Here is an 18,498-nt window from a genome sequence, read left to right on the forward strand (position 1 = left end):
AAACTCGAATGAAGTGAAAAGCTTGTAAAACTTTAGATACCATTCGCGAGATGCTTGTTTTAGTCCCTATATAGATTTCTTTAACCTGCGCACTTTATGATTATCATCATTAAAACCTTCAAGTTGCTTCATGTACACCTCCTCATCAAGATCCTCATTAAGAAAAGCTATTTTCATATCCATTTGGTGTAACTCGAAGTTCATATGAGCCACCAAAGCCATAATTATTATGAGCAGAATTTTCTTAGAAACCTGAGAATATAGCCTTATGGTAGTCTATACCTTCCTTTTGAGTAAAAGCCTTGGCTACAAGTATAGCCTTATATTGTTCGACATTATTAGAAGTATCTCTTTTGATTTTATAAACTCATTTGCAGCCAATCGCTACCACCCCTTCTGGTAATTCGACGAAACCCCAAACTTCATTCTTAGCCATAAAGTCTAACTCATCCTTCATGGCGTCTAACCAAAGTGAGGAGTTATCCTTACTCATGGCCTGTGAAAACGTTGTGGGGTCGTTCTTATGTTCAACATCAAAGTTAGACTCCAAAAGATATACGAGATGATTAGAAATAGCAGGTCTCACCTTAATTAAACTTGTTCAATATTTTGGATAGAACTAATTGGTCTTCTGTTACCGATTAAACCATTTTTTTCAGTAGGAGCAGTTTGTTCCTCATTTGGTTGCTCTCTATAATCAATTGATCGATTATTGCCTTAATACAACCAAATATATTGTAGGTGTAGACTCCGCATTTTAGCTTGGGGATGAAGAAGAGATCATACGAGCTAAAAGGAGGGACAAGGGCAAAATGGTCAGAGTTGACCGAAAAATCAACCCCGTGGCCGATCTGAAGCTTAAGTAGAAAAGAGCTCAGAAGCGCAGAAACAAAACAAGATATCAAAAACAAAGCAAGAAACGAAGGCAAAAGGGATAAAAATCAACCTAGTCAAACTTGGTCAATGAAGGTCAAAGAAGGGTCAATGGTCAAATGTGGTCAAAGTCAAAGTCAAACTTGGCCATCGAAAGACCCGACCATTAATCACGATTGACCAGTACAAAACTGGTAGGATTAACTGTTTCGACAATAAGAAACTAATCGAGCTAAGTCAAGGGCGGTAAAAGCACCAATTAGAGAAGCCAAATCAGTCAAATTCAAAATTGGTCAACATTGGTCAATTGTTGACCAAAGGTCAACCTTATGAAGGCTAATTGGGCAAATTCACTCACTGAGATTCAAATCGACTTGAAACTTTTATGGTATATAGGGAATGTTAAGAAATCCACTTGGGAGTCTTGTAGCGACCGCAACTAATCTCGGATCCCGAGATACGATTTTTCGAAGTTCCCCATTAAGGAAGGTATGACAAAAAACACTACTTATCTGTACTTCGAGAATCAATAAAATTGGCTAGTTTAACAGAAGCAATTTGTGCCAAAATTATTTTTCTCTTGAAACTCAACAAGTTGGTGACGTCTCCACACTAAAATCACCCCAAGAGCTTATCGGAGCTGGGAGATAAAATTCCCGAAAGTCAAGGTGTCAAAAAGGTAAATCCGAGACAGCTCAATTGAGGATATAAACACACATTTCGGGTTCCATTTGGATTCAGATGGGGTAATTCTTGAGGCTACAACGTGCGTAATCAAGTTAGGATCGATTTGGTGGTATCCTGCCTCGAGATTCTACTTGGACTTGGAGAATGAGAATTTAAAAGGAATTATGCGAGCCGTTATGAACAATAGAGAGACTAAAGATGTCGGGGGAAAATAATTCCTCTAAAATTGCTCGGGTCTTATTTATGTGCAAAACTTGTATGGACTTCCAACTCGTTGATCTATGTGCCTATGAAAAATATTTGGGTTGTATGAAGAGAATTTTTCCCAGAATCCCTAGTTAATTCGAACCATTCCAAAAACAACTAGTACCGAGGAGTGAAAATTTTATGACGTGTGCTTAACATGTGACACTTTCAGATAAAAATCCCATCTTGGGCTAAGGAAACTTAGACATTTCCTTGAAATTCGCTCAATCCCTCTGCCCTAATCAGAAATCAAGGAGAGCCCTTAGATCAAAGAAGAAATGATATCTTCACCATCCATGCCCCTTATATAACCTAAAACTTGCCCAAAACAAACCCTCAACAGTCATTACAGAATCTTATGCCCATTTAGAGTTCTTCTTCTCTGAAAAAAAATACTCTCTCACTCTCTTCCTCACGTGACAGTCGCTTCTGCTTAATCTCGTGCCTGCTCCGACTAGAAGCCATTCTCGGACGGTCTCAACCACCTCCGACCACTTTTCCGGTGAGATGAACGTCACTCCAAGCTTCATCTCATCCTCCTCTAACTTCTCCAAGAAATCGTTTGCCCATTGGAGGCCTTTAAGCTCCTGTCCAGCCTTGAAATCGAAGGCTGTGCAGGGTGGCTCCAGCCTGAATCTTCATTGAGCTGCCCCTCCTCTTCTTTTCTTTTCTTTTCTTTTCCACTCTTTGTAGGTGATATTGGGGATGTGAGCAGCTTGTTTTTAGCTCAAGGAGACCGTGACAAAGCTCGAAAAAAGCTTTGACATTCCTGAACCAATGGAGACCCGAGAGTTTCCCAAGTTTCATTTTACTTCCGAGCTTGACTCCTAAGACTCCCTTAGGAGAGGTGTAACTTCTTTAACCTTAGATCATGACTAGGATTCTCATTGATGTATGATGATGTGATGATGTTTGATGAGTGGATTGATGAACTCTCTTGATTGACCGCTCCTTATATGCATGAAATCGGGATTAATCTTGACTTAGATCTTAAAATCAAAGTTGATTTGAGCTAGAATCAACCGATACAAACATGGATGTAACTCTAATCGATCTAATGGACACTAAATCAAGCTTGAAACCGACTTATGAGCATGAAATGAATCAAACGGGGTCTTGGCCCTCTTCTCTCATAGTTGACCAAACGTAAAACCATGGATAGGAGACACAACTTGGCATGTTTGTAGGTCGATTCATGCTAGATTCATGTTTAGGAGTCAATTGGATGATCTCGGAGTCCATATGGTTGGATTGACAAACTTGAGATGTATCTCATGTTCATGTGATTGTTCTTGAGATGTTTGAAATTTTGATAGTGTTTGAATAGATGTGGATAAAAAAACATGTGTTTGTCACTTTTTGATCTAAAAAGGATGTAATAAATTGCTTTTTAGCTTGTTTGTTGAACAGAAAGGGCATGAACCGATTAAGTCACGTAAACTCGGTTTAATGGACTTAAAAAGAGATGAGACCGTTTTGATGGTTAGATTACTTCAATTTGGTTTAACGGATTTGAAACGAACATGTTCAATTATGCGGTTGTGATGTGGACCTGAACCACTAGAATTCGAATGAGAGCGATTAAACTTGAAAAGGGGCCAAAGCCCAAAACCAATTTCAAAATAATTAAGGCGGCTTGAGCGAGATATGGAAATTTTGTTAGCATAGACTTGAATTGACTCTCTAAAAACCTCATTGGATCAATTAGAATCAATTTATTTTTATCCTAACTCAACGACTTCCGATCTTAAACTGGATAGACCCATCGAATTTATTATGGGCCCGAGGCCCATTTTAAACCCCATGGATGGATCCGTACTGATCTCTAGCCCTTAAGGGATCTAAGTCAGCATCATTTTATAAAAATCGAGTAGGCTCAGTGAGTATGAGTGGAAAAAAAGTAATGGACTGAGAGCACTCAAAATCGGATAGATGGACTTTAGAAAATAAGTGAATGTTGGCCCATATAAAATCTCATTCCCGTTAAATATCATGAAACTTGATCATGCATGAAAAAACCAAAATGAAAAGATGCATATAGGATAAATGGATAATGGGCCAAGAATTCTAGAAGAAATCTGTGGGCTTGGTCCTATGTAAGGCCCATCCTAGGTTGAATTGGACCGTCACTCATATTAACATGTATACATATAGGCTTGGGTCCATGGGAGGCCCATAGGACATTTGATCTATGGCCCATGTATACATGCTCATCCAAGCCCAAATAGGGCTCATGATCATAATATGTAGTCACATGTGTACGGACCCGAATGTGGACTCTCGTCGGGGTCCGCATTGCGCGCTTTTGGATCGCGCGGCTTAGGAGTGTCCACCTTCCCGTGGGGACGCGTGACGGACACGCGTGAGAGAAGGAGTCGCCACTTATCATTTTACGACCCGTAGGTCGAGGGCGGATAAGTTACCCGAGTCTAGGGGTATGGAACACCTAGTTTGTCGTTAAGGTATTGATCTGTGCAGAACCGGAAAATCCGTGTTCGAGGGTTCATGTTACGTGCGGGCCTATATCCCGCACGCCCTTTCGGTACTCTGGTTTGCTAGGCTTGCATTTTTGTTTTATTTACCGCATGAATTAGGCTGCACTCGGCTCACACGTTTTGACACCATAACTTCGATGAATTAAACGATGTCGGTGGAGAAGCTAAGAGAGAAGTAAACCCGTGTGTCGGGGAATTGGTTCACAATCTTGCGTTACAGTTCATCGAACCATGGAGGTTGAATCCCTGCGTGAACCAGAACCGCGAGTTCTTGGATTTACTTGTATCTGGGCAAGCATTAGACCGATTCGATTAATTCGACTCTCGGACCGTTCGCTCACCGATTGGAATTCTTACAGAATGAATGTACAAAATAAAATCCTTACAATGCTCTCGAAAAACAATAAATCAAATTACAAATGGCCGAATTCCAGTCGACTCGCGTTCGGTTATTATTCCGCTCTAACTCACCGTGAGTTTAGGGAAAAGACCGAATAACTGAAATTCAGTGCACGCTCTCACTGAATAGGGCGTTGGACCCTGTGTGTGATGATTAGGGTGTTGGACCCTGTGTTCTATGATTAGGGCGTTGAACCCTAATATTATTCGGCCTAGGGATCAGGCTCGACTCGCATGGCAAACATGTGCGGAAAGATAACACGCAGCAGGTAAATAACAGACAAGGTGTTTGTTATTATCGAGTGTACGTGTTTTAACAAGTTGTTAATCCGGGGTATTTTGGCATGCAAATCCTACCCTAGACAAACAAGCACGTGCCAATGTTTTAGCATTCGGCTTTGTTTTGAGAACTTGACAAAGAGAGTCAAATCTCATGTGTGTGGATTGCTTTTACAGTTGTTCTGTATTGTGACACTGAATTTCCACTGAATTAGCCAAACTCGTGTTTTGACTCTAGATTTGAAATCTAGAATTCCTCCTAATCATTATCTAGTGTTTGGTTAGGTCGAGTGAAAGGTTAATCAGCATTTTGCATGTTTTTTGACAGAAATAACCGTTCTAGTTACCCGAGTCTATGTTAGGATGATAGAAACTCATCAGTTAGATAAGAAAAGACTATGCAGATGAACCTGCACCTCAACAGGTAGCCCGTTCTTATCCCGTACTGTAGTGTTTCTGTCATGCTAACCCTAAGGGTGTCGCTGAATTGTGAAAAGACGATTTTGCCCTTTATTTGAAAATTGTTTTTAGAAAATGGGAAACATCGTAGTGCAGGCCACCTCGGCCTGTAGCCGGTGTCGACCAATTCCCTGGATCGTCCAGGGTTGTGCAAGAACCCTGAAAAAGTCAAAGGACCGGTCAATCTGCCCGGAAGTGATCTAGAAAGATCTTCTGTATCTTGACCCGAGTTACCTGGAATCAGGTAAAAACTCAAGTTGAGACACAGAAGCCCTTTTAAGACGTCCATGCTACATCGGACCGCGCGTTTCGGGTTTTTGAAATTGATAAGTTTGAAAAGGGCACTAACGTCATTTGACAACTCATCGACGCGAGTTATCAGTTAATGGCCAATTCGTGTAAACTTTATCAGTGTGAAGTGGGTTTAATCATGTGAGCGTCCCGATTAACCCGTTCGTGAAATTAATGCTTAAGGGTTGTGCCGAATGCATTAATTGTGAAAACGATTTGTGATTCGGCGACCAAGACAAGTCAAGAAAGACCGAGGATGATTCGGCCAACAATGGCCGGAACACCTTTTGGTCCTAATAGGCCCGAAAGGGTCTCCGAATTACGAATCCATGCAAAGTTTGGTTTGGAAAGACATTTCATGTGAGATTGCGACAATAATGTAAATTGCAAATTACACGAAAGCCGAGAACGGACTCAAAACGGGAAGAGGAAGTCTCATGCAACCCGTACGAGTCTAAGAGGCCCTCGGTTATTTCTCCTAGGAGATAGCCGAGAGGTCCCATGGCCCGAATGGGGTTCCACGAGGTTTCCCCGTCTCGTTTCGAATCATTTCTCGCATGCTTAAATAACAAACATGATAAATGACACGATTAAACGAAAGTCGGTATTGCCATGATTTGAATAACGCATTCAAACATGGAAACATGCACAAACAAGTTATTTAAGGAATCGATAAAACAATACCGACTTCATGCGCGTGAGAAAATACGATGAAACTCGGGAATCAAGCTTGGATCGGGTCAAGAAGATCGTTCCTTGCCCGAAAGGAGCAAGAGAGCATTCGGTCACCTCCCTTGGAGGGAAACCCGTGAGCTCTTTGCCTTTCCCGGGTCGGGATGTTCTTCTCGACTACGATCCAAGTGTTTCTCGACATGCTAGCATATAAATCAAGGATAAATATGCATGATATAACATGGAAAATGCATAAAGATTAAAACTTGAAAATAAAACATACATAAAACCCCTTATAACTCCATAAACGCAACGAGAATGTAAAAGTCCTAGCTCCTCTAAGTCGGGAATGGCCATACCTAGTCCCGAGATGCGGGATGGGACCTTCAAGAGTCGGGTTGGACCGTTGATGGGTCGGGTTTGGGCTGTTTTCCGTTGAACAGACCCGAATGGCATCAAACAGACCCGGCTGAAATACTGGACAGACCCGACTGGCACAAGTCGGGTCGGACGTCGCCACGGAGGCTCCCGATGGAATTTTGAGGCAAGGTCAGTGGCTCCTGACTCCTAACTGACCCCCGGAGGTGACTGTGGTGGTCGTTTGGTCCCAGAGTTATCGGGTCGACCCGTACAGCCCTGCAAAGATCACGGAAAACAGAGCACGTCTGGAAATTCGGACCCGTCTGGCACCAGTCGGGTCGGACGTCGCCACGGAGGCTCCCGATGGAATTTTGAGGCAAGGTAAGCGGCTCCTGACTCCTAACTGACCCCCGGAGGTGACTGTGGTGGTCGTTTGGTCCCAGAGTTATCGGGTCGACCCGTACAGCCCTGCAAAGATCACGGAAAACAGAGCACGTCTGGAAATTCGGACCCGTCTGGTACCAGTCGGGTCGGACGTTGCTACGGAGGCTCCCGATGGAATTTTTGAGCAAGGCCAACGGCTCCCGACTGCTAACTCACCTCTGGAGGTGGCTGTGGTGGTCGTTTTCCGAAAAGAGTCTAGGATCGACCCGATCTGCAAGAAAACCTAACAAACAGTCAGAAATTTCGACCCGACTGGGCAGTCGAGCTGTTTCTTCTTCCTGGGGTTAAACCGACGGGTTTTTCTTGGATTTCTTGACTCCTTGACACCCTAGGGTTGTGTGGAGAGGTGTTTGATGGGTTTTGGTAGCTCAAACCGACTTGGAAAGGCTTGAAACCCGGTTTGACATTTTTTACCCGAGAAGGACCAAATCTGTCCAGATTTTGTTCAAGGCTGGTTCTATGGCTTAGAGGCTTCAAACTTAAAATCTAAGTTCAGAAATGGATAGAGGGGCTCAAAAACATGTGGGATATGAAGTTTGGTAAAGTTTGGATTCAAGCCGGGATGGATTCCGACTTAAGACTTTGCCCGGTTTTGCTTGGTTTTGCTTGCTGGAAATGGCTGAAGCTTGCTGCGGTTTGCTATGGAGTTTGAGAGCTTTTGAAGAGTGAGAAATGCTAGAGAGAGAGTGCTTGAAGGTGTCTCCTTAAGTTAATGACATTTGGACAATATATAGAAAAGCTTAAATGCAAGATTAGTGAAGAAAAGTGCAATTAGGGCCATGGATTAGTGGAATCCGAATTTCTTAAGGAAATATCAAGCTCAATCCTCATCCATTGCATTAATGGAGAAGAGATAAGAGCATTGATGGCTTGGATGGGAAGTTGGAGTGTTGAATTGAAACACTTAGATATTTTGCAAAAGGAAGACAAAGGCAAGTTGTCTTCTTGGCTTGAAGAAGAAGATGACAAGAGAGGGGTGGTTCTTCTTGTCTTTGGCAAGGGGAAGAAGGTCCCGTGGGTCCCACACGGGATTGGAGGTGAATCGGGAATGCTCGGATGTCGATCGGTTACGTGTTCGAGTTCCGTGACTTGAAAGAACGTTGTATCGACAATGTGTGCGAGAAAACGATCCCGATAAGCCCAAGATTGTCAATTTTTGTGGAAGAATGCTTCGGGTGCGTACGAGGCTCGGAAGCCGTTTTTGCCCGTTCCGGGTGACCAGAGCGAAGTTAACCGCTTCTAACAGCATATCTTGTATCTGCATCCCACGTTGGTCATTTTGACATGAATTGTCAGACAACGTGAACAATTGACCCTTAAGCCGGTAATGCAAATGTGAAGCCGGAGACGTCCTAGGAGTCCGAAGTTGGATTTCTCAGATTGCTGTCTGAGTTGCTTGGGCGTTCCGGAAATCAATGTGATCTCCGTTTGTCAAGACTGGATCTCAAAGGACTTGAAAAGTGTATCTGAGACCTTTAAAGCAATGCTTAGGAGGCCTAGACACATTGTGCAGTTCAGTCCGACGATTTCACATTAAGCCTTGGAGTGTGTACCACTGTGTAGCGTAGGCTTTCGGCGTCAAGTTTCCGTAAAAAGGACCTCCGGATATGCCTTTCCACTGAAAATGGCTATTTCTGCTCCGCGGAGGTTACTCGGGAAACTGAGAAGGGTTTTGCTGTCTGTTTTGCCCAATTGTGAATGTCCGCTGGAGTTTTCAGGGCAATGTAGTGTGAACTTCGTTTGCTGTAATTCCATCAGATCAGTCTCCGGTTATGCTCCTCTGAAGAGGGGTTTGCCCGTTTTGTCGCTTGGAAGTCATTTAGGGTGTCTGTATGGCTTCCAAAAGACAATCTGAAGCACTGCTCGTGATCTGTATGATTGTGGGGCATGGCCGCATCTGATATTTGAAATTAACTTTTCTCCGAGAAACCGGCATTTTTAGACTTCCACTGAAAAGTTGTCTGTATACAGAAAGTTATTCTGTATAGAGCAGATGATTTGCGAAATGCGTTTGAAGACACTTTTCATTTGTTTGGGATCGATGTATATTTTTGAAGTCCAATATTGGCTATCTTTCGACGGTTGAGCGAACTATCGGAAAATAGGACTGTCCATGTGGTAAACTGGAAATGCCGGTTTTGGATATTGCTAAGCTCTCTAGTCACTCTATTACCCTTTGGTGACCCCTGGAGTCCTTCTGTCATATGCATGTGTCATTTGCTCGATTTTGCTAACTTGAGGATGAATAGTGATTTTCTGCTCTGTTAAGTCGTTTTTCTGTATTCTGCTCAAGTCATGGCTTGGATCATTGCTGATGATGTAATTTAAATCGGTGAGCCAAAATGGGGTGCTGACACCCCTAATTTTTGCCTAGGCCGCAAAACGCGTGACGACCTGACGGGGTATTTTATTTTGACTTTTCTCTCATGAATGCTCTCCTTTTACTACGACCGCCCAAGATAGGGTCCAATCGCATCTCTCGATTCCTCTAACTTTTGCCTAGACCGCCCTTTACGGGTTTTCAGCCTAGCAAGGATATGATTTATGCTCTCCTTTTGCCACGACTTCCCTTTATGGGATTTTAAGCCATGCCCTCGTTCCCTAACTTTTGTCTAGGTCGCCTCGAGGAGGTTTTCGACCTAACGGAAATTTATTCTTTTCTCTCAAAGGTGATCTTAGATGGAAAGAGTACAAGTGCTGATGACAGGATGCACTGAGGCGGTATGAGCATGGGGTCTGAAGAATACAGAAGAAGACAAAGGTCGGAAATGAGGCTTGCAGCCTGCGGGTACATAAAGAGGCTGCAGAATGACGAAGAAGGCTATCAGGGATAGTACTTCTTAAGGGCGTCAGCGTTGACTCGGAGTGCGTTTTCGGTCCCATCCACGTCACTTAGGATAATTGCTCCTCCAGAGAAGGTTTCCCTGACGACGAAGGGTCCGTCGTACTTGTATGCGAACTTGCCCCGAGAGTCAGGTGTAATGTGAAGAACCTTTCGCAGGACAAGGTCACCAGGGTTGAACTCGCGGTGGCGGACCCTTGCATTGAACGCTCGAGCCATTCTTTGTTGGTAGCATTGGCCGTGGCATAACGCTGTTAGCCGCTTCTCGTCGATGAGATTGAGCTGTTCGTAGCGCTACTTCGCCCATTCTGCTTCTTCGAGCTCAGACTCAGCAAGGACCCTCATGGAAGGAATCTCCACCTTGATTGGGAGGACGGCTTCCATGCCGTAGACCAAAGAGTACGGAGTTGCCCCGGTTGAAGCGCGGATAGATGTTCGGTATGCTAAGAGAGCAAAAGGGAGCATCTCGTGCCAATCCTTATAGGTCACCGTCATTTTTTCGATGATCTTCTTGATGTTCTTGTTCGCAGCTTCCACCGCACCTTTCATTTGGGGACGGTACGGTGTGGAGTTACGATGCTGCACTTTGAATTGCTCGCAGAGCTCATCGATGATCTTGTTGTTCAAGTTCTTAGCGTTATCAGTGATGATTGTCACGGGGACTCCGTATCGGGCGATGATGTTGCACTTGAGGAAGGGTGCCACGGCCTTTGCGGTGACCGAAGCAAGCGTTATGGCCTCGATCCACTTGGTGAAGTAGTCGATTGCCACCAAAATGAAAAGGTGTCCGTTGGATGCTTTGGGATTGATAGGGCCGATCACATCTATGCCCCACATTGAAAAGGGCCACGGGGCCGCCATTGGATGTAGCTCATTGGGGGGTGCTTTGATCTGGTCGGCGTAGACTTGGCACAAGTGGCAGTGTCTGACGTGTTTGGCACAGTCGGTCTCCATGGTGGACCAGAAGTAACCCAAACGCATAAGTTTCTTAGCGAGCATGAGCCCGCTCATGTGGGGTCCGCAACTTCCCTCGTGTATCTCTTCCATAAGGCGTTGTGCCTCAATTTCATCGACACACCGGAGTAGTGTGGCATCGAAGGAACGACGATAAAGAACCTCTCCACTCAGGAAGTAATGTGCTGCGAGTTGCCGAAGTGTTTTTCTGTCGCGCCGGTTGGCGAATGTCGGGTATTGGCCGGTTTGCAGAAAATGTTTGATGTCTTCATACCACGGCTGTTCGGCAGTTGCCTCGATTGCGTCGCAGTGAGCAGGGCCCTTGGCAATCTCAATTTCGAATGGCTCAATGAGATTCTCTTTCGTGATGCTCACCATGGATGCGAGCGTCGCAAGTGCATCTGCGAATTGGTTCTTGATGCGTGGTGCGTATGTGAATGAGATTTTCTCGAAGTTCTCCGCTAACTCCTCGAGATACTCGTGATATGGCACTAGCTTCGCGTCCTTCGTCTTCCATTGCCCCAACGTCTGGAAAATTGTAAGCATGGAATCACCAAACACTTCTAGTTCCTTCACCTTGAAGTCGATCGCCGCCTGCAGGCCGAGGATGCATGCTTCGTATTCGGCCACGTTATTAGTGCAGGGGAAATCGACCTTTGCTGCGACCGGATAATAGCGTCCGTCGAGGGATATCAGCACTGCGCCAATGCCGGACCCAGTGGAATTTACTGCGCCGTCGAAATACATCCTCCATGCGAGTTTGTTCTCCTCACTGTCCACTTGGAGAATCCCTTCGTCCGGAAAGTCGGAGTTGATCGGCGTATCGTCTTCGATTGGGAACTCCGCTAAGTGATCCGCAATTGCCTGCCCCTTAACTGATGTGCGGGGCACATATTCAATGTCGTATTCCGTCAGCTGACATCGCCACTTTGAAATATTCTTCATGGAAGATGGACTATCGAGCAAGTACTTCAGGGGATCCGCTTTTGACAATAAGCGGATAGTATGATAGAGAGTGTACTGCCGAAGCCTCTGCATGACCCACACCAGCGCGCAGCACATCTTCTCAATCTCTGGGTAGTTGGACTCCCCTTCGGTGAACTTCTTGCTTAAATAGTAAATGGCGTGTTCTGCGTGCGTGGACTCGTCTTCCTGCCCTAACATGCATCCTAGGGATTGCCGGCGCACTGTCAGATAGAGAATAAGAGGGCGATCTGGAGTAAGCGGGACCAAAAATCGGAGGTTGAACCAAGTATGCCTTGATAGTGTCGAAGGCCTTCTGGCATTCTTCGTCCCACTTAATCGCTGCATTTTTGCGAAGCAAGCGGAATAGTGGTTGACATTTGTCTGTCAGGTTTGCAATGAAACGCGCAATGTAGTTCAGCCGTCCCAGGAAGCCTCGTACTTCACGGACTGTCGATGGTGGAGGTAGCTCCCTGATTGCCTTCACCTTGTCGGGATCAACCTCGATGCCTCGTTCGCTGACCACGAAACCTAGCAGCTTCCCTGACTTGGCGCCAAATGTACACTTTGCCGGGTTAAGTCGAAGCTTGTACTTCTTGAGTCGGTCGAAGAGGCGTTTTAGATTAACGAGATGATCCTCTCCTTCTTTTGATTTAGCAATCATGTCGTCGACATAGACCTCAATCTCTTTATGCATCATATCGTGAAATAGCGTGACCATGGCCCTTTGGTATGTTGCCCCGGCATTTTTGAGGCCGAAAGACATGACTCGGTAACAGAAAGTGCCCCACATTGTGATGAACGTCGTCTTGATCTTGTCCTCATCGGCCATCCGAATCTGGTTGTACCCGGAGAAGCCATCCATGAAAGAGAACAACGTGTGGCGTACTGTGTTGTCAACTAAGACGTCAATGTGAGGCAGGGGGAAGTTATCCTTGGGGCTGGCCTTGTTGAGGTCCCGATAGTCGACGTAGACTCTGACTTTTCCATCTTTTTTCTCTACCGGCACAATGTTCGCCACCCACTCAGAGTAATTACAAACTTCCAGGAAACCCGCGTTGATTTGCTTGATGACCTCTTCCTTAATGCGGAGGAGAAGGCCGGCTCGCTGACGCCGTAAGTGCTGCCGTTTGGGTGGAAACCTCTCCGTATCGAGCGGAAGGAAGTGCTTAACTATTGAAGGGTCAAGGCCTGGCATATCGGCGTAAGACCAAGCAAAGACCTCTTGGTATTATGTTAGGAACTCGATCATCCGTCCTCGTTGTATGGGGTCGAGACCAGTCTCGATCTTCAGGGTGCGTGGTTCTTCTTTGGTGCCCACGTTGATTTCTTATGTTGGCTCAACTGAAGTAAATTGGCGGTCCTCGAGGCGGCGCAAACTCTCCTCTATCTCAGGCACTCGACCGTCCTCGTCGAGCCCTTCCCCGAAGTATATGGGTCGGGACTCTTTGAGACGTTCTTCGGATGGGTTCGAATTGTCGTGTCGAAGATTTGGATTCGAGTGGAGCCTGGAAATTGAAATGAATTGTCTTAGAAATTTAGAGCGTTGCGAGATAAGTTAGAGAAAGGAGAAAGTAGACGCAGAAATTCAAAAAATGCATGCAGAGATTTCATTATTGATGTAAGCGTGAAGCCATAACAAAATCCCTCTTCCGTCGTGTGGCTTATGGCTATGCCGACACGCGGGGAAACATCAAACACATAGATAGCCTTACACATCGGCGATCACAGCCGAGTAGGACGGGACTGAGGTCCAGTTGTTGAGCTCCTCATTCTCCTGTGCAAGGCGGATATGGACCCCTAAAGGAGTCTCCTCAGTGACGCAGCATATGGCTGACAGATCGACAGGCTTAGCGTCTGAAACCGAGGAGGGGCCGTCAAGAGTACCTCCGATGACGAGTGGCGGTGCGGGAAAAAAGTGAGAGAGTGGGGGAACCAGGATGCCCCTGTTGATCTTCCCATAATGCGCGGCGAGATGGTGGAGGTGTTTGCCCCTACGAGCCTCGATAATTTCGTGGCAGGAAGGGCGAAAACTGAGTCCCCTCCTGTTCTTGTACTCTTCAATCTCGATGGGGCAATTGATCCCTTGCCCCTGTGCTCCAAGCCCGGTACCGAGAACGTAGTTGTGACGCAGAAGGACCTTCCCGACCATGCGGTCAGCACGAGATGGACGGACCTCTCCATAGTCCCGAATGACGGAGATGGTCTCGAATGAATGGAATGGGAGGTTCTCGTCGTCTCCGATGCTAATATAGGGCACAGCCGTTTCCTTGTAGATGGCGTAGTCCTCTTCACCCTTGACCGTAATGAGCCGACCATCCGCGATGAACTTGATCCTTTGGTGCAGGGACGAGGGAACAGCTCCAGCTGAGTGGATCCAGGGTCTCCCGAGGAGCAGGCTAAAAGCATTCGGGATGTCAAGGACCTGAAATGTGACGCTGAATGAGCACGGGCCGACATCGATCAAGAGGTCAATCTCCCCATTCACTTCCCTCCGCGAGCCGTCAAAGGCTCTAACCGCGGTTTTGCTCGGGCGGACGCGGTTGAGGTCCACATTCATTTGCTTCAACGTGGACACTACCTTGTACTCGCTCACCTTAATCACTTTCATGAAAGCCTCAGCTTCTTCTTCGGTCACCTTCTTCTGCGGGATAGGCAGGGCTTCCGGAGCAGCTCCGGATGCAGCGGGAGCCTTACCCTTGCCTGCGATCTCCGGGTTCGTGTACACCCGGCCCGAGCGTGTCACGCCCATGACACTGAATTGCTACTCAAGATTCCCGATACTTCCTTCGTAGGTCCAGGGAACCTTGCTGTCCTGGTACGGCTCTCGAACGGGGACTTCTATTATGAACGGGGCAGGTGCGGCACTAGACCCTGTGAACCCTACGGTGGCTTCCGCGGGGACATACTCGATTATAAATGGAGTAGGGCCCTCCTGTTGGCTCTCGTCCTCTCTCATAGTGCAAATACTGATCATATTAATGGTGGGTCCCGAGCTCGACCCGTGATCAGGGAGAGGGTTAGCTTGCACGTTTGGGGGCCTAATGGCATTGAAGGAGATCTTTTTACTATTGATCAACTTCTGAACCTCCTCCCGCAATTTCCAACAGTTGTCGGTGGTGTGCCCGGGTGCACCTGAATGGTACTCGTAGCGTAGACTCTGATCTTGGTTTGCCGGAACGAAACTGGGACCGGGAACCGTTCGTCGGATCATGTTGCCGGCTAATAGTTGCCTGCATATATGGGAGAGCGGGGTAGGCAGGGGTGTGAACTGTATGGGCTGCCGAGCTTGCATTGCGCCGCCTTGTTGACCCTGTGGGGCTGGGGCCTGTTGCGTCCGCTGAGGAGTTCTCGAAGCCGGAGGCCTGTACTGCGGGGTCTGAGGAGGAGTGGGAGCGTAATGATGGACGACTTGTTGCGAGGCCGATGGAAATGCTGTCGGCGGAGCCGAATAATAAACCGGTTGAGCAGGATACTAAGACGGGTAGGGCGAAGGCGGTGCGGGCGTGAAGCTCACCGAGTACTGTTGCGGCGCGTTGTGGCCCACATTGACGGCATTGACCGATGCCTCCTTAATCCTTCTGCCGCCAGTGGGGGTGGCTGCTGAGGCAGTCTTCCTCGAGGACTCTCCTTCCCCTTTCTTTGTCGGGCCCTCTAACCTTCCAAGTTTGATGCTCAGGTCTACCTGCTTCCCGGCCATAATCATCTCAGAGAAAGTAGACTTGTGACCCATGAGGTGAGAGTAGTAAGCCCCTTTGAGAGTCCCATGAAACATTTGGATTTGCTGCGCTTCGCAAATTGGAGGGAAATGTTTTGCTGCTTCCGAACGCCAATTCGTGGCAAAATCCTCAAACTTTTGCCCCTCTGCCATTTCCATCGTGCTCAACTCGAGGAAGGACGGGGGCGTCTCCATGTTATACTGATACTGCTCAACAAACTTCTTGGCCAGTTCGGTCCAGGAGGGGATGTCCTCCGCTCGGAGAGACATGAACCAGTTAAGGGCCGATCCCGATAGACTTTCTTGGAAAGTGGCGACAACGAACTGTTCACAGTCTCAGTACTGGAGCATCTTTGTATGATAGTGGCGAAGGTGGTGCCGCGGGTCTTTAGTTCCATCGTATTTCTCGAACTCGGGCATTTTGACTTTCGGGGGTAGCTGCATCACCGGGAAGAGAGACGAATCCAAGTAGCTCGTGCTATGTCGGGGATCACTTGCTTAGAGGGCTCTAATAGTCTCTTCCATCTTCTTCATTCTCCTCTCCTGCTCGGTTTCCGTTTCGGGAAAGAAATTTGTGGGTGGAGCTCTGGGGGCCGCTTGAGTCGGCGTGCCCGGTTCGGAGAAAGTAATATTTATGGGAGGTGGAGCTTGGTAGGGGAGGTTAATATGGGGTTGTGAAGCTTGGTAAGGGAAAAGCTCAGTTGTGTGAGCAGGAACAGGGGCACTCGATGCCGGGAAGCCCATCGGCGGAGGAGCAGTATAAATGGTAGCTGGAGCTGGCATGGGCACGGGAGGTGGTGCGAACATAACCGTATCTGGCACGGGAATCGTCATGGGCGGAAGTGAGGCGATTGCTGGAATGGTGGACTGAGGAAGGCCAAAGTCGACCAGGTGAATTGCCGGCGCGCGCGTCGGATGAGGAGCGGGCACTGGGATAATTGTCGGCGCGGGGGCAGCCGCTATGTCACCTTCTGGTTCATGGGTTGGCGGGACCCAAGGAGCGGGATCGACAGTTGGCCCGCGTGCGAGAGGCGGGATGGAGCTCGAAGACGCGCGATTTGGCCCCCTGAGCAAGGCCATCATCTCGGCCATATTAGCGGCCATTAAGTCGACCGCGTTTTGAAGAGTGGTGACGTTGCCTTCAAGCGTGGCCATGCGAGTAGGATCATGGGCAGGCGGTGGTGCTTGAGTGGCCGACGACGGCACATACATTGGTGGTGGCGGCGCGTACCCAGTTGGTGGTGGCCTGTACCCCGGCGGTGGTGACATGCTTGTTGAAATCAGTTGTGGGAAATGGGCCGAGGGAGCTCCATGATGTGCTAGTGGCACGCCTGTGGAGGTAAACGGTGGTGGCGCGTGCATCGTAGGCTGCTGAGAGTGAACCAGCGTCGATGGTGTATTCCTTTTGAAGACAGCGAGTTGATTTTCCTCTGCCATTCTTAATTGGAAGCGTGTGGGATACCGATGGGGCGCCGCCAGTTGTTAATACCTGTTTTCCATAAACGTGTGAGTTTGATGCAAGAAAATTATCTTCCAAATAAACATGCAAAGTAATGAATAAGAGAGGGAATGCATGAGATGCATGAATTTTCAAAAAACTAATGCTGTCATTCGTATTAACTCCGAATGGTTCAAAGTGCAATACAAATTTTGAAAAGATAATCCTAAGTCGGTCTTCCAACGTGCCCGGGGTGCAAGCGACCATCGCCATGGAAAGCACCTGTTCCAGGTGAGGGCCTGGTGGAGGTATCTATTCTAAGATGTGTGCAGACCTCCACGGGCCCTCTTCCTGGACCTCTCCAAGGCAGCGTTCGCTTGCGCCAACTCCTGATCACGCCTCTGCAGTTGGGCGCGGACTTGGGCAAGCTCCTTCTGTAGTTGGTGCTGATCGCCAAGCTGCTCATTCTTCTCGGCGACCTCCCGGCGGAGGCGGTCCCTTTCAGCCCTGAGATTGGCAAGCTCGGCTTGGATGGCCATGTCCGATACCGGTGCCCCGGATGATGTGCTACTCTCGACCGGAGAAGTGTCTGTGAAATCATCATTCTCTGATGGACCCCATCGATAAAAGCGGAGGATATATTCTTCCGTGGCTTGAAAGTCCCGTTCATCTTGGGTCGGATGCTCGGGGAAGTATGGACGCTCGGTAATCACAGTTCGCCAGGCATCCAGGACCTGTTCGACGTTACTTTGGCGATCTACGGGTGTCTGATCCTCCCGCCAAGTATGTTCAAATCTAGTTCGCGCCGTATCCTCGGGGACCATCTGTAAGCCACCGAGTTGCCTCACTACTCGCGCCGGAAAGTAAGTGGTGGACCCCGCATGACTCATGAGTGGGACTCCATAAAAATCAGGACACCTAAAGGCCATGGGTCCGGGTGGCATCACGCGGCACGCCACTTGAAGCCCCTAGGTGCTATTTCACGAAAAATTTTGATCCACTCAGAGACCTTGCGTTCTTCCACATGCAGGAGGGGCAACAATCGAGAGATGATCGACTCCGGGCCATTAAAATACATAATCGGGCGCACTAAACCGAAGGGGTTTGCGTGGCTTTGAAACCAAATTTGTAAAAGGATTGGGGATCCTCTTATTCTTCGGTCGCGTGTTCTCAATACACGGTCGAGGGACCGAATGGTCTCAGCTATAAGGGCTACCTCGTAACCGCGCCCTCCGACCACTTGGAGGACAACGCTGGCCAAGGCCGCGTCGATGAGACCATGCGAGCGAGGAAATAAAAGGGTCCGAAAATTAGTAGTAAAACAGCATGACATAAATCCTTTCGAAGAAAATCTCCCTGGACCCTGTGTGCTCGGGAC

General features: G+C 47.6%; 1 protein-coding gene and 1 long non-coding RNA gene across 2 annotated transcripts; one reads left to right on the top strand and one right to left on the bottom strand.

Annotated features, from left to right (window-relative positions):
• Window positions 1-2,160: 2,160 nt before the first annotated feature.
• LOC116213327 lies at window positions 2,161-2,785 on the top strand. The gene is made up of 2 exons (XR_004158066.1): window positions 2,161-2,308; window positions 2,500-2,785. It is a non-coding gene; the product is annotated as an uncharacterized LOC116213327 (long non-coding RNA).
• An 11,943-nt stretch (window positions 2,786-14,728) lies between these two features.
• Window positions 14,729-16,951, bottom strand: LOC116214420. Its single transcript, XM_031549828.1, has 3 exons — window positions 16,400-16,951; window positions 15,482-16,006; window positions 14,729-15,343 (listed from the first exon to the last, which is right to left on the bottom strand). The coding sequence occupies exons 1-3, from the start codon at window positions 16,949-16,951 to the stop codon at window positions 14,729-14,731; spliced, it is 1,692 nt and encodes a 563-aa protein (XP_031405688.1).
• Window positions 16,952-18,498: the final 1,547 nt, after the last annotated feature.

The sequence above is a fragment of the Punica granatum genome, chromosome 7 (genome assembly GCF_007655135.1).
Source record: "Punica granatum isolate Tunisia-2019 chromosome 7, ASM765513v2, whole genome shotgun sequence".
NCBI lineage: Eukaryota > Viridiplantae > Streptophyta > Magnoliopsida > Myrtales > Lythraceae > Punica > Punica granatum.